Below are 15,210 nucleotides of genomic sequence, written 5' to 3'. Positions count from 1 at the left end.
ACGCATTGTGGAAGTAGCCTACGTGCTAACGCTGCTGCAGTGATGGCTCAACCAGCTCCTACTTGTCGGTTATTGGCTGGAACACTGTTTGTTATGGTTCGTTGTGTTTGCTGTATGTGACAAAAAATGTTGTAGCCTAAAAAACGCATCACTTAGAGCACCTTTTTAGTATTGTGGTGCTCCTGCCTACAAATTGCATCCTACAGACTAAAGAAAAAAATCTTTTTGTACAGGTCCTTGAAAAAAATCACATTATAATCATTTAAATTTTCCAACACCATGGATGGGTTTTTTTCAAAGTTTGTATGCGTGTGGAAGCACCAGAGACACAAAATAACACCCCAAATCCCAGAAAGTGTTTTTTTTTTTTTTTTTTCATAATATGGGCACTTTAAGATCGGTCTGAGTTCGGACTCCTCTTCATCCTCATCTGGTCCATAAGTGTGTCTCCGCTGTGTGTCTGTCGTCCTCTCAGGTATCATCGACAGCACTGTGCTGGAGAAGAGGCAGGTTGTCGCGGTAACTGGAGACGGAACCAACGACGGCCCCGCCCTCAAGAAAGCGGACGTCGGCTTCGCCATGGTAAAGCTTGTCGCTCATGTCATCAAACTGCTGCTTCTAGCCAGCTTTGTAACATTTATGATTTGATTTATGAAACTGAAAATAAAGTTATCAGTGCATTAATAATGGTGATGGAATTTTTAGTTAGCAATTTCTACGTTTTCAAATTAAAAGAAACCAAACTAATGTCCAGATGATTGGTGAATTTCCTGGTGTCCTCTGCTGTGGCCCTGCCCTGTCAGGTTATTTAAGCGTTTTTTGATGTTTCTATCATGTTCCGATCCAGAGCAGCCAGGAGGTTAAAGGACTGTCAAAACATGAGGGGATCCACTGATAGTCAGCTGATCCTGACAGATAGATGTCGGACAGATCTGACCTATGTGAGGAGTCCTGAACCAGCCCTGGTCTAAACCCTTGCTCGCAGCCAGGTTCAGTGCAAGGTTTCTGTAAGCTAACCTACATGCTGTGTTCTGCAGGGCATTGCCGGGACGGACGTGGCGAAGGAGGCGTCTGACATCATCCTGACAGACGATAACTTCAGCAGCATCGTGAAGGCCGTGATGTGGGGCAGGAACGTCTACGACAGCATCTCAAAGTTCCTGCAGTTCCAGCTCACCGTCAACGTGGTCGCAGTCATCGTGGCCTTCACCGGAGCCTGCATCACACAGGTCAGAGCCACCGGCCGCCGCCGCCGCCTACATAAGGGGTGGACAAAATAACAGTGGCTTAACAGTCTAGTCCAGTCCAACTGACAGCTGTCTGGACAATGTCCGACAAATCCGGTGCGGACAGTGTCTGAAGTTGCCCTTTCTCATATGTTGCACACGAGACAAATAGTGTCCTTCTCAGATACTGTCTCATCTACTGAAAATACTACATTTTGGCAATTCTCTAAATTGATACGGTAGAAATGCTTAATTTTGAGTCTGTATGTAGTCAGAGATGACCTGAACTCAAACATATCATTCATGGTAAAATGTGTTTAACAGAACCTTGACTATTTAGAAATGTAGATAATCAAGGTGAACAAATGTGAGACAGTTTTGTTGATTCGCCAAATTGATACAGTAGAAATGCTTGATTTTAAATCTCTATATGGTCTGAGTTGTCCTTAATGTAGTAATTGTCAAGGTTTTCTTCTAGCCACCCAAAATCAAAGAATAAAGTAATATCTGTCATCATTGATTTGCTTTAATTTATACAGGATGGAGGTAACATGTTTTATACTTCTGTGGATAAAATCCAATTAATATTTTGCCTTATATGTACAGTATTTTGTGTATATTTTTGCTAACACCTTATTTTGAAAAGCCGGTGCAGTCACATCATGTGTATCCTGGCCTGTTTGAATGCATACAGGGGGCTCTCCAAGAAATGACCCATGAGCTACACCAGACTGAGAACATGTCTTTTAAATTAGAAATCTCTTCTTTTATTTTATTTTTTTCAACACAACAGATGAAGCATAAAATGACATACAATCAATATTACCTCTAAAATCAAAAACAGTGAATAAAAAAATTTGACTCTAGAGACTTGTCAAAGACTACATTTTGAAGATAATTTTTAGTCTGAAGATAGTTTAAAAATGACGTGAAAAAGATCTGAAGCTCCAGATAGAGGTTTTTTTTCTGCTGACAGCCACTGACCGTGTGTGTGTGTGTGTGTGTGTGTGTCTCTGTGTGTGTTTCCAGGACTCTCCTTTGAAAGCTGTGCAGATGTTGTGGGTCAACCTCATCATGGACACCTTCGCTTCACTGGCTCTCGCCACCGAGCCGCCCACCGAGGCGCTGCTGCTCAGGAGCCCGTACGGCCGAGACAAGCCGCTCATTTCCCGCACTATGATGAAGAACATCCTGGGACATGCCGTCTACCAATTGACTGTTATCTTCACCCTGCTCTTCGTAGGTCAGTGAAGGCACCAAAGCTTCCCCTAACGTGTGAAAAAGTCAAAAAAATATCCTAACTACGAAGCACTTAAAATAATCATTAACTCATTATTGGTGTGTAAATGAATGGAATTTTTATCATAAAGCATGGAGAATAGAGCTGCAAAGATGACTTGATTAATTGTCAACTATTAACTTAATCGCCAACTATTTTTGAAAAAGTAAAAATTCTCTGATTGCAACTTCTTAAATGTGAATATTTTCTAGTTTCTCAATCATCAGAATCACAATACTTTTAAGTTGCAGTTGCTCCCAGTCAGATTCAAGGTAAAAATAAGTGTAAGAAAAAAGCTAGTCAGTAAGTGTATAAAAATAACAAAGCTACAGTGCAAGAAATAAAAAAAGTTAAGTAGAAGTAAAGTGACATTAGGTTAAAATATGAGATTCGGTTAAAAAGATTGTTGCTAAAACAATCGATTGTACAAATGCTATTTTAGTGCTGTGTCAACATAAATAAAGTACAGTGTGAATATAAGTAGCAGCAGTGAATAAATAACATGTAACTGATAAATTATTGCAGTACTTATTGGTTTTCACTCCTCTGTGACCGTAAACTGAATATCTTTTGAGTTGTGGACAAAACAAGAACTTTGAGGACATCATCTTGGGCTTTGGGAAAAAAATTGATCAACATTTTTTCACCATTTTTGCACATTTTATAGAGCCAACAACTAATCCATTTATCAAGAAAATAATCTAATTGTTCGTTGCAGCCCCAGCGAAGAGATTTAGTTGAATTCTTCCCCTGCTCTCTTTGACTCTCCCTCTCGCAGGCGAGAAGTTGTTTAACCTCGACAGTGGCAGGAACGCCCCGCTCCACGCCCCGCCCTCGGAGCACTACACCATCGTGTTCAACACGTTTGTCCTGATGCAGATCTTCAACGAGCTCAACGCCCGCAAGATTCACGGCGAGAGGAATGTCTTCGAGGGCATCTTCAACAACCCCATCTTCTGCTCCATCGTCCTGGGAACCCTCATCATACAGGTAACCCAGGGTTTCCCGGTAGAGAATGTGTTGGTTAAGGTGGTAGGTGGGGTTTGCCGTCAAAAGATTGAACAATGAAATGTTAACCAATCTTTAACCGTTGACCGACAAGCAGGAAACGGAGTCTCAGTTCACCTGTCCGGGAGGCTCGGACCCATTTTCCGCACTCTTTGTCCGCGGACAGCTGTAGGCTTGTACCGGTTAATGTTCTGTGCGTTGTCGGACACATGCAGCCACTCTCCTGAAACTGCTTGCGAGACGGACACCAGTCCACAGCGGCGTGTATGTCCGAACCCGCCTCCACCTGCCGGTTGTCTGCGGTGTGATTTGGAATGAAAGGGAGAAAACGGGACAGTAACACGGCGGATATCACTCGTATACTTTTTATTTTTTTTTTTTTTTTACAATGTAGTTAAGGCGGCAGCCGTGTGTTGCTTAGGCGGCCGTCTTAGCTGCAAAGTGCTGCGGGAAACCCTGGTTACCTGTGAGGGGCCGAGGCGGTCGCTTCACCGGGTCAGGTTTACACTGGAAAAGGGGGGTAAAAAAGTAGCTAAAAGAGTACCTGTATGATGTCGTCACTCTCTCCCCCTGCAGGTCGTCATCGTGCAGTTTGGTGGTAAACCGTTCAGCTGTGTGCGGCTGAGCCTCGATCAGTGGCTGTGGTGTGTCTTCCTGGGTGTCGGCAGCCTCCTGTGGGGACAGGTGAGACACCGTGTACCATCACAGACAGGAAATGATGGGAGGTGGGGGGGTGACCTACTTCAGAGGTTACTAGCCAGACGGACGTTGTGATTAAATAGTCTCGCATTGCCAGATTTCACTCCACAGCGCTGAGGCTACACCACAAATGCATTGTGGGGTAGGATAAAAGAACCCGCTCTGGGTTGTTTGCATTTCTCTAAACCAAATCACAATAGTCTTGAGCAGCGACGATGGCTCTTTAAAATCTGGGAAGGAACTTCTTTTGGTGGAACATTTTCACCCCGCAAAAGAAAACGCTGCGTACAACATGTAATGCAGTTAACTGTTCACACAATACAGTAACGTGAGCGATTTAAATTAGCTGGAGACATGGTTAAACCTCATTAGCTCTTACCAGTCTATCTCCGTGTGTACTTCATCCACAGCAATCCCACCAGTCAGTCCCAAACCCATTTAGAAATGAAACGCCGGGAACATATTCTTTGTTAATCTTGACAATCATTCCCTGCCTTGTTGCACGATCCAAATTTTACTTCAAAACTTGCTGTTTTGAGCGTGTAGCTAGCTCGAAGTTTGTTATTTACCGCGGTGAAGGGATTTTTTGAGAACAGAAACCCACAGAGAGCGGAAGGTGAGGGATAAAACCCGACATCGGAATGACAGACTTTATCCTGGAAATGTAATTCCATTGGTCCAGACTATTTCCACAACAACAGCTGGTTTTGAACTAAAGATCTTTCAATGCAACTCAACACTTCTCTAAAGGCTTCATCCAAAAAGCCTTCCAGCAGCTGGATGAGCATAATTCCACCGTAAAGGGATTTAAAGAAAACTAGGAGAGAGTTTACATCAACAGTGAATTAAAAAAGGGCGCTCTTAGTAAAATATGATCAAATATACTCATAAAACAAGGGGCATAAATAGAAATGACGACCTGGATCTCTCTCTGTAGCTGACCATCATTATTAGACAATAGAAACGGTCAGTAACATGTTGAGGGAACAGGAAGTGCCGCTGTTGGTGTGTGTGTGTGTGTGTGTGTGTGTGTGTGTGTGTGTGTGTGTGTGTGTGTGTGTGTGTGTGTGTGTGTGTGTGTGTGTGTGTGTGTGTGTGTGTGTGTGTGTGTGTGTGTGTGTGTGTGTGTGTGTGTGTGTGTGTGTGTGTGTGTGTGTGTGTGTGTGTGTGTGTGTGTGTGTGTGTGTGTGTGTGTGTGTGTGTGTGTGTGTGTGTGTGTGTGTGTGAGACTGGGGTGTAATGTTTGTGTCTGTCCCTCCCTCTCAGCTGGTGTCCAGCATCCCCACGCGCTGGCTGAGGTTCCTGAAGACGGCTGGTCACGGCACGCAGCAGGAGGAGATCCCCGAGGAGGAGATGGAGGAGATGGAGGACCAGGACGAGATCGACCACGCTGAGATGGAGCTGAAGAGGGGCCAGGTGCTCTGGTGCCGTGGCCTCAACCGCATCTCCACGCAGGTACGGTTCCTCCTTCAAAAGGAAATGTTCTCATAAACCGTGTCCACGCTGACGAAGACATTCAGGAAATGGGACTCTGACAAACAACGTACAGAATATCATTACAAGCAGCTTAAGTCTCCAAAATCTTTCCGCATAGACATCACTTTTACATAAATCTTTTCAAATGTCCAAACAAAATATAAAAAAAAAAAAGAAAAGTACTTCACTGGATTAACTGCTGTAGCCAATGGCAGAGGGACCTTCTTCTAACCAATCAGCTGTCTGCACAGTGCGGTTTATTTCTAGCTGTAAAGCAGGATTTGTTTATTTTATAATCCTTTATGGAAATGTAACCCTTGTGTTGTCTTCCCGTTGACAACTTTTTGTTTTTCTGGGTCAAAATTTTGAAAGTGCTCATATTATGCTTTTTGGCTTTTTCCCTTTCCTTTATTGTGTTATATACAGTACAGGCCAAAAGTTTGGACGCACCTTCTCATTCAATGTGTTTCCTTTTTTATTTTCATAACTATTTACATTGTAGATTCTCACTGAAGGCATCAAAACTATGAATGAACACATATGGAATTATGTACTTAACAAAAAAGTGTGAAATAACTGAAAACATGTCTTATATTTTAGATTCTTTAAAAGTAGCCACCCTTTGCTTTTTTATTAATAAGGGAAAAAATCCCACTAATTAACCCTGACAAAGCACACCTGTGAAGTGAAAACAATTTCAGGTGACTACCTCATGAAGCTCATTGAGAGAACACCAAGGGTTTGCAGAGTTATCAAAAAAAGCAAAGGGTGGCTACTTTGAAGAATCTAAAATATAAGACATGTTTTCAGTTATTTCACACGTTTTTGTTAAGTACATAATTCCATATGTGTTCATTCATAGTTTTGATGCCTTCAGTGAGAATCTACAATGTAAATAGTCATGAAAATAAAGAAACTCATTGAATGAGAAGGTGTGTCCAAACTTTTGGCCTGTACTGTATTTTTTTGTCCACGTTATAGGTTTACAAAGTGAAAAAGCCAAAGTCTCCCCAAAGGGACTTACCATCTCCAACAGAAAACACTGTTCACAAACTGCTCCAAACAGCTCTATTGTAGTTCAGCCTTTACTTCAGAGACGAATGTGCGTCACTTTGTAACACACGTTATAATGCTAGCCTAGCTGCTAGCGTGCACGCCCTCATACTCTGCTTCTGACTGGCTAGTAGTCTTTACCTAGCTACTGAGCATGTGCACTTTAAATAAAAACTTTTTTTCAACATTTGGGTCGTCTTTTCCGTCACTTTTGTCGTTTTCCCCAACGTTTTTGTCACTTTTCCCGACGCTTTTGTCACTTCTTCTTTTTTCTGCACTTTTTAGTCACTTTTTTTGAATTCTATAAATTAAATAAAACACCCAAATTCAATAAAAGTAGTTAACTGATTATTTACTTGTGAAGAGCGTTGTATGGAACCATCCTCGTTATCTTTTTTGACAATTTGGTTGAAAGAAACCCAAATTTCTGATATAGGAACTTTGTGAAAATGGGTCAACTTTGCCCCGAGAACACCAGGAGGGTTAGGAGAACTATCTGCAGTGGCTGGTTATCCACTGGTCTGTCAGACGGACAAACGGAGTTTAGGGCGTGTCCAAATCCACTTTTGCTAGTTTGACGGCGGAAAAAAGGGTCCGTGTGCCGGGTGCATGGTTCACAAGGGTTGTACTTAGTCTTCATTATTTCAGAGGTGTGTTTTGGGTGTAACATGCAATCAACCAATCAGAGTGTTGTCTTCCATTCCCTTTAAAAGCCAGGCGCGTTTGTGGCATTGCTGTTATGATGGTGGATTTGCACAGAAATATTTGTATTTGTAATCTTCTGCATGTGTGTGTGCTGCTGCGCTTCCCTGTGTGTGTAACAAGCATAGTGTGCGTGTGATGTGCATAAGCCTAGGAGTATCTAACTAATTTGCTGTTAAAATAACAATGAAATGCTGCGTTATTGACTTTAGACCAGGTTTTTGTTGGTCAATGACGCGATCACTTCCCACTGCCTCAAGTTAGCAATACGCCCAGAATGCACCTGAACACACCTCCCTGTCAGACCAGCACGCCCAGAATGCACCTGAACACACCTCCCTGTCAGACCAGCACTCCAAGGATGCACCTGAACACACCTCCCTGTAAGACCAGCACGCCCATGGGCTCATAGATGGGCGCAGGTGCATTTTCTATTTAAACGGCGGGGGTGCTGGACGTGAAACTGACAGCTGCGTCAGTCTTAAACTAGAAAAGACACTTGCGTCGGGCTTTACGCTGCCCCGGGTGCCAGACAGGGCCCTCAGAGGGCTCTTCTAGTTGTGATATGTGTTTCCCTCTGATCAGGGAGGCTAAGGTCTGTCGACTTAAGTTTGGACTCAGAGACAAATGTGTGAAACGATTTCAGTCAAACTGAAGTTTATTTGGAGGCATTGAGATGCATGTTGCTGCTTGCTCTGATGTATGTTGGTATCAGAGCAAGCTATGACTATGATCCAGAATGGACACCGTTGAGAAGAAGACACCGATGGAACGATCCTTCCACACATTAAACCCTGAGCTGACGCAGCTTCAAATCAGACGGGAGAAAAAAACGTTAAGGTCCGATTCCTCTTTTGTCTTAGATATCAACGTGCTGAAGCTCCGCCTCCTTCCTGATGACTGTATGACATCATAGATCCTTCCCCTTTCAGGCTCCACCTTATTTATTACATCATACACAAGTCTCCCACTATCCAAGGTTTCAAATAAGAGTAAAAGAAACAACAGTGGTGGCTAGGGCTGGGCAATATATCAATATTATATCGTTATCGTGATATGAGATATTGAGATGCATGTTGCTGCTTGCTCTGATGTACGTTTGTATCAGAGCAAGCTGTGACTATGATCCAGAATGGACACCGTTGAGAAGAAGACACCGATGGAACAATCCTTCCACACATTAAACCCTGAGCTGACTGGTTGTTTATTTTTTTTGTCCCCTCGTCTCTTTCAGATCCGCGTGGTGAACGCCTTCAGAGACAGCGTGTCTCCCTACGAAGGTCTGGAGACGCCCGAGTCTCGCAGCTCCATCCACAGCTTCATGAGCCACCCCGAGTTCCGCATGGAGGACTCGGTGAACCACATCCCGCTGATCGACGAGGCCGAGTGCGAGGACGACCCTCCCATCAAACGGAACTCCATGGTCCTCCCGCCGCAGCTGAGCGGCCTGTCCACGCTGCCGCCCCCCCCGGCCTCGCCCAACCAGAACAACAACAGCACGGCCGCCGCCGCCGCGGAGCACAGCGCCCCGCTGCCCGGCATGATCGCGCCCAACTCAGCGGGGCTGTCGCCGTGTCCGGGGAGCCCGATGCACAGCCTGGAGACCTCACTCTGAAGGAGACCTGACCCGACCACTTCCTGTTACCGTGGTCTGTTCATTCTGGGTTTTTACGGCGAGAGTTAACCGGTTATTCTGAGATCGTTTTTAAAAAAAACATTTTTTTTAAAACAGACTCTTCTGATTGGTTCTCGTCAGGAGATCGCCTGCTGTTTGTTTTTAGAGTCCAGGAAGCAGAGATGTGTCCAGATGTGTTTGTGCTGATGTGTGCTGAGCGGCAGCTGTGTGTTCACACAGACTGACGTTTCCTTCTTTCTGTTAATAGAGATGAACTCTGCGTTTGTTGTTTAGGAGAAGAGTTTGTTTGTGAAGTGATCGATCAATTATCAGTTTCTGATCTGTAAATATATTGATGTTGGTGTTCAGACGTAGTCTCAGCTGACGGGAGCGGTCGGGTTAGTTTTGTGTCAAGTTAGTTTAGAGTCAGCCGGCTTTAATAAAGGTGGGGGGTGGGGGGGTCTTACAGAGATGTGTGTTTAGACAGAAATGTTTTGAGTAAATGTCATTGGATTTTATTCTAGTGTTTTTGTGAAGCTGTTTTAGGTTTTTGTCGTTTCAAAAGATGTCAAACCAAAAGTTATTTAACGTTTTGGAGAAAGGGGGAGAGAAAAAAAAAGCAACCACTTCCAGAGAAGGTTGTTTGTGACGCAGCTTCACATCAGACGGGAGAAGAAAACGTTACGTCCGATTCCGCTTTTGTCTTCGATATCAATGTGCTGAAGCTCCGCCTCCTTCCTGATGACTGTATGAAATCATAGATCCTTCCCCTTTCAGGCTCCACCTTATTTATTACATCATACACAAGTCTCCCACTATCAAAGGTTTCCAATAAGAGTAAAAGAAACAACAGTGGTGGCTAGGGCTGGGCAATATATCAATATTATAACGATGTCGTGATATGAGACTAGATATCGTCTTAGATTTTGGATATCGTAATATGACATAAGTGTTGTCTTTTCCTGGTTTTTAAGGCTGCATTACAGTAAAGTTATGTCATTTTCTGAACTTACCAGACTGTTTAAACTGTTCTATTATTTGCCTTTACCCACTTAATCATTATGTCCACATTACTGATGATTATTTATCTAAAATCTAAGTGAAGATATTTTGTCAAAGCACCAATTGACAACCCTAGAATATTGCCTCAATATCGAGGTATTTGGTCAAGAATATTGTGATATCTGATTTTCTCCCTATTGCCCAGCCCCAGTGGTGGCTTCAGCTCACATTTAAACCTCTAATGATTTATTTCTGACAATCAGGGATGAAAACATTAGAACAGAAACAAAGTAAATCAGTCTTCTGTCATTTTGGTTTTTAGGCACAACTTTAGGCTTATCACAAAGGATCTGACAGAAATTCAATACAAAGACATCCATGAAATATTTACCCAATTAAATAATCTACAGATGAAAGTCCTTATTTAACTCACAAAGGAGTTTTTCTAACGTGTTTTATCATAATTTTACAAGAAAAAGTATTTCCAGATCGTAGTTCCATGAGGAAAAAAGTTTTAATAGTATAAAAATAAAAAGTTACAGATATTTATTATTTATAATATTTAAAATTGTAAGACCATGAGAGTAAAGAAAAGAATTTTCAGTAATTTTTCGAATAAATTTGTTTCATTCGTAATTTTAACACCATTTTCATTTTCAATGGAGAAGATATAAAGTTTTTATAATTTTTCAAGAAAATAATGTTTGATATTGTGGGGATAAAGGGGTAACATTTAAAGTCATACATCAAGAAAACCATTATAAAATTACAAAAAATAAAGTTGGAATTTATGAAGAAAAAAACTTGAAATATTTCCAGAATAAAATAACATTGGAATTTTCAAAACTTATATAATATATTTTTAAAAATGTAATCCAATGAGCAGTCCTTTTACAAGAAATAAACACAAAGAGAAGGTCATAACTTTACAATTTAAAAAAAAAATAAAAAGCTTTATTTTATTCAGGAATTGCTAAAACATTCACGTAATCTAAAACCAAAAAATCCGACCGGTGAAATATGACTTTAACTAACAGGCTTTCAGGCTGAACGAGGCTCAACAGTTGGCCGGTGGTCCAGTTTTGGAGTCGGGAAGAAAAGGTTGTGAGGTCATTCCCTCTTTTTTTTTTTTTTTTTTTTTTTTTTTTAAAGTGATCACTTTTCCTCTGATGTGAGGCAGCGTACAAAATGTACTTGAATTATGAAAAGTGAAACTACTGGTTGTGCAGTGTAATGTTCCCTGTCATGAGTTTGCCTCTTCTATCTGATGGTTCTGGATTAATATTCCTGCTGCAGTAATGTGTATGCTGCATTTTACTGCTGTAGATGTTTAAGGTTGTTCTCATTTTAACTCCTCTGTGTACTGTTGGGTAGTTCAATCTCCAGCAATGCATCATATTCTATAAGACCATCATATGTTTGGAGCGTCGCTGTCCTGTGAGAACCACGTATCTCTAAAAAGTTTAAAAAGTTTTCATGGTGTCAGAAAAACAGCCCTGTATTTAGCAGCACCAACTAAACAATCTAGTGAAGGACTGTTAGATTAGACTGACTTAGTTTGAGCGAGTTGTTCCTATTAAACTGCACACCGAGTTTCTGATTATTTCTAATAGATGTTTTTAAGGTATGCCTAGAACACAGCTCTGTCACCTGCAAGTTTGCAGATTGTTTGTTTGAAAATGTTTGTTTCATGTGGAAAAAGACAACTTCTATGCTCCATTTTTTGCAGCCAAAAATAAAATGTGAATCTACTGAAAGAGAAGAACTATATCATCCTTCCACATCCTAGGTTTATATGTTTTATATGTGTGATGCAGCAGCCACCCCTGCTGGACACAACTTACCACAACGTAGACAAAACCAACAGAAGTATTACAGAGATTTATAATTCCTGATACGAAAAAACAACAAAGTATCGTCATAACAATGTGATGTCTGTTACGTGGTGCACACGTCATGCTAACGTATCATGTCTATATAACTCATGTCAACGCAGCTTAATTTATACAGCACATTTCAGCAACAAGGCAAATCAAAGTGCTGTACAAAAAACCATGAAAGAGCAGTTTGAACCCGTTAAGGGGAGACGCTACAGGCAGAAACTAAATATTTCAAGTTTGAGGTTTTGTGCTATTTTGCTTCCATTGAATGTCTTCTTTCAGACTGGTGTAAAAAACATCCGCAATACACATGGAGGTGTATTTGACTACACTTTATCTATTTGCGAGTGTAGATTTATATATACAGTGCTGCTCCAAAGTTTACATGACTTGACTAAAAAGAGGAATAAAAAATCATCTTTTGGAAATTGATCTTAAAGCCTTAATTAAAAATTGGAAAAATCCGACCATTTAAAGACACCAATTTTCTTTGTGAATGAATAATGTATCGTAAATATATAGATGTTCTTCCTTAAGGTACAGGAGGCATAAGTATACATACCCCTATGTTAAATTCCCATAGAGGCAGGCAGATGTTTATTTGTAAAGGCCAGTTATTTGATAGATCCAGGATATTATGCATCCTGATAAAGTTCCCTTGGCCTTTGGAATTAAAATAGCCCCCCACATCATCACATACCCTTCACCATACCTAGAGATTGGCATGGTTTTATTTCAGTTAGCCTAATAGCTGGTTTGATTTGCATTGAGAGAGGATTTTATGGAAAGTAGCCTACCCCATGCCAATCTCTAAATTTCAGAAAACTTGTAATATCCTACAATAAATAATTGTCTTAGCGTAAGTAATCAACTGTGGAAGTTTCAGTTCGTGTTTGTGGAGTTTTTACGGATTTATAACGATCACGTTAAAAAATTTTCTGAATTTCATATCAAAAATTTAAAAAACAGAAAATGTTAAAGAAATGTAAGAAAACGCTTCCTGTTTACTTGAAATAAATGTTGGACGCTGGGACACGAAAGACCCCCCAAATAGTTAAGGTGAGGATAGCCGATTGACCTGGACCAATCGGGTCCCGTTACCTCCCGCGGACCAGGGACGCCTGGCCAATCGTAGCGCGCAAATGCTATTTTAGGGCGGCTCTTGTCCAGAATTGCGTCACAACGCCGACGTCTTGGCACCGCCCATAAAGTTGGTGCTGACAGTCTTCTATTACGTCCGCAGAGTAGCTGTAAATACTGCCGGTTCAGTCTCGTTCAGTTCATTCATTCCTTACTATCCAGAGAAGCAGTCATGAGTGGAAGAGGCAAAGGCGGCAAAGGGCTCGGCAAAGGCGGCGCTAAGCGCCACCGTAAAGTTCTCCGTGATAACATCCAGGGCATCACCAAACCCGCCATCCGCCGTTTGGCTCGTCGCGGCGGCGTGAAGCGTATCTCCGGTCTGATCTACGAGGAGACCCGCGGCGTGCTCAAGGTGTTCCTGGAGAACGTGATCCGTGACGCCGTCACGTACACCGAGCACGCCAAGAGGAAGACTGTGACCGCCATGGATGTGGTCTACGCTCTGAAGAGGCAGGGCCGCACCCTGTACGGTTTCGGAGGTTAAATCGGTTCAGCCCGAGACAAACACAACGGCTCTTTTAAGAGCCACCAACTTACTCTAAAGAGATGCTTTCTGATCTAAATAATATTTAACGGTACAACTTAACCATCAGAAGCAGTTGGATACATTGTATTAGTGTCTTGTTGTAACTTGTCTTTAAAATGTGTTTTTAAGACCTCGGTTTTCAAGGCAAGGCAGCTTAGTTTGCTTGTAGCCATCAGGTAGAGCACGTGTCAAACTCAAGGCCCGCGGGCCAAATCTGGCTCCTTGCAGGTTTAGATCTGGCCCGTATATCAATTTCGGTGCACAATAAATTTTGGCCTTCCTAGTTATGTTCCGATTAGACCGTGAGACTTTCCCAGAAGCAGAGTTTAATTCTCAGGCTGTGAAACAAAAATATAATCATTGTCTTGCTTGATTTGCTAAATTCTACGATGACTTTTGATGGGCTTCATGTCAACAAAAAGTGTAGAAATGTCAGAAAAAGCAACACATTTACAAAAAGGTGACAAATGTCTGAGAATGGAACAAAAATAAGGAAAAAAGCTACCAAAATTTTTACCAAAAAAAAGAGATGCAGTAACTATGTCAAACTGTCCATGTCAGGCCCTTGGTGTGATCCTCTTTTTCCAGTGTGTGGCCCTCTGGGAAAATGAGTTTGACCCCCACCCTGAGGTAGAAGCACCTCCAGGACGAGGAAAAGCTTCTTCCCTCAAGCAGTCAGACTATTGAACTACAAAACATGATGAAATATTTTTCACACTGAACTGAAATGCACTCCTGCACATTTTCTCTGGTGATAAACTCTATAGTTCTATATATTCTACCTCCACCTCACTGTGAACCTAACTTCAGTGCTCTGTTAAAAAAAAAAATTACATTATGGCATATATCTTTTGTATTTATTGAGGTGTCAAAGGTATTCACATTCATTACTCAAGTAGAAGTATAGATACTAGGGTTTAAAAAGAAGTTGAAGTATCAACTCAAGCTTTTTACTCAAGTAAAAGTGTAAACTAAAAGTGTAAAAGTAATGTAAGGGGGGAAAAAAATGATATCAATATATGCTTTTTAAAATTAGAGTATGGAAACAATTAGCTCGCGGTAGGCTACTTAGGAGAGCAGAGCTTGCAGCGCATTCAAAAGGAGTTGCACAGTCGACAGGAAGACAACACGAGGATTAAGGTGACTGTAAGCTGACTTTGTTATTGTCTTGATGTGGCGGTTGACATTCGGGAGGAGGAGGAGGACTTTCTACTTTGTTCTCCTGAAGTCAATAACCGTCTCCTTTTGTCTCAGAGGTGTGAGGACCACGTTGTTGTCCTCACACCACTCAGCCAGATGTCTCTTCATTGTCTGACACCAGCCCAGCTACCGTGGTGTTAATGCTGGAGGTGAAGAGTGAGGAGCATGCAGCGCTGTGGGGTTCCTGCTGTGTTTAGGATGAGGCTTCATCTATGGAATGGAATATGCAGGTCATTAACTGCATATGGACCAAAATGAAAAACTGATAGACTTTGGGGTCAGAGGTGCAACTGATGGTTTAGAGTGTGGGGGTGGGGGGCATAGTTAGGGGGAACGAGGGAGAGAACACCATGGCAGTATTGAATAATTGGAGCCCAGATGCAATTTTGTAATTTTCAAAATTT

General features: G+C 41.8%; 2 protein-coding genes across 4 annotated transcripts in view; both read left to right on the top strand.

Annotated features, from left to right (window-relative positions):
• Nucleotides 1-9,664, top strand: part of LOC114559813 (plasma membrane calcium-transporting ATPase 1) — a 49,726-nt gene extending 40,062 nt beyond the window's left edge. For all 3 annotated transcript variants that reach the window (XM_028584745.1, XM_028584746.1, XM_028584743.1), the window contains 7 exons: nucleotides 476-582; nucleotides 1,038-1,229; nucleotides 2,256-2,469; nucleotides 3,284-3,495; nucleotides 4,090-4,197; nucleotides 5,479-5,667; nucleotides 8,678-9,664. In XM_028584745.1, coding sequence (XP_028440546.1) covers nucleotides 476-582; nucleotides 1,038-1,229; nucleotides 2,256-2,469; nucleotides 3,284-3,495; nucleotides 4,090-4,197; nucleotides 5,479-5,667; nucleotides 8,678-9,058 — 1,403 coding nt within the window. In that variant the 3' untranslated portion in view covers nucleotides 9,059-9,664. The remainder of the gene's footprint in view (nucleotides 1-475; nucleotides 583-1,037; nucleotides 1,230-2,255; nucleotides 2,470-3,283; nucleotides 3,496-4,089; nucleotides 4,198-5,478; nucleotides 5,668-8,677) is intronic.
• Nucleotides 9,665-13,244: 3,580 nt separating this feature from the next.
• Nucleotides 13,245-13,612, top strand: LOC114560473 (histone H4). Its single transcript, XM_028585866.1, has one exon. The coding sequence runs from the start codon at nucleotides 13,253-13,255 to the stop codon at nucleotides 13,562-13,564; it is 312 nt and encodes a 103-aa protein (XP_028441667.1). The 5' UTR covers nucleotides 13,245-13,252; the 3' UTR covers nucleotides 13,565-13,612.
• The last annotated feature ends 1,598 nt before the right edge of the window (nucleotides 13,613-15,210 follow it).

Source organism: Perca flavescens, chromosome 8 (genome assembly GCF_004354835.1).
Source record: "Perca flavescens isolate YP-PL-M2 chromosome 8, PFLA_1.0, whole genome shotgun sequence".
Lineage (NCBI taxonomy): Eukaryota > Metazoa > Chordata > Actinopteri > Perciformes > Percidae > Perca > Perca flavescens.
Note: the sequence above shows the minus strand (reverse complement) of the source record. Positions and strands in the feature narration are given on the sequence as shown.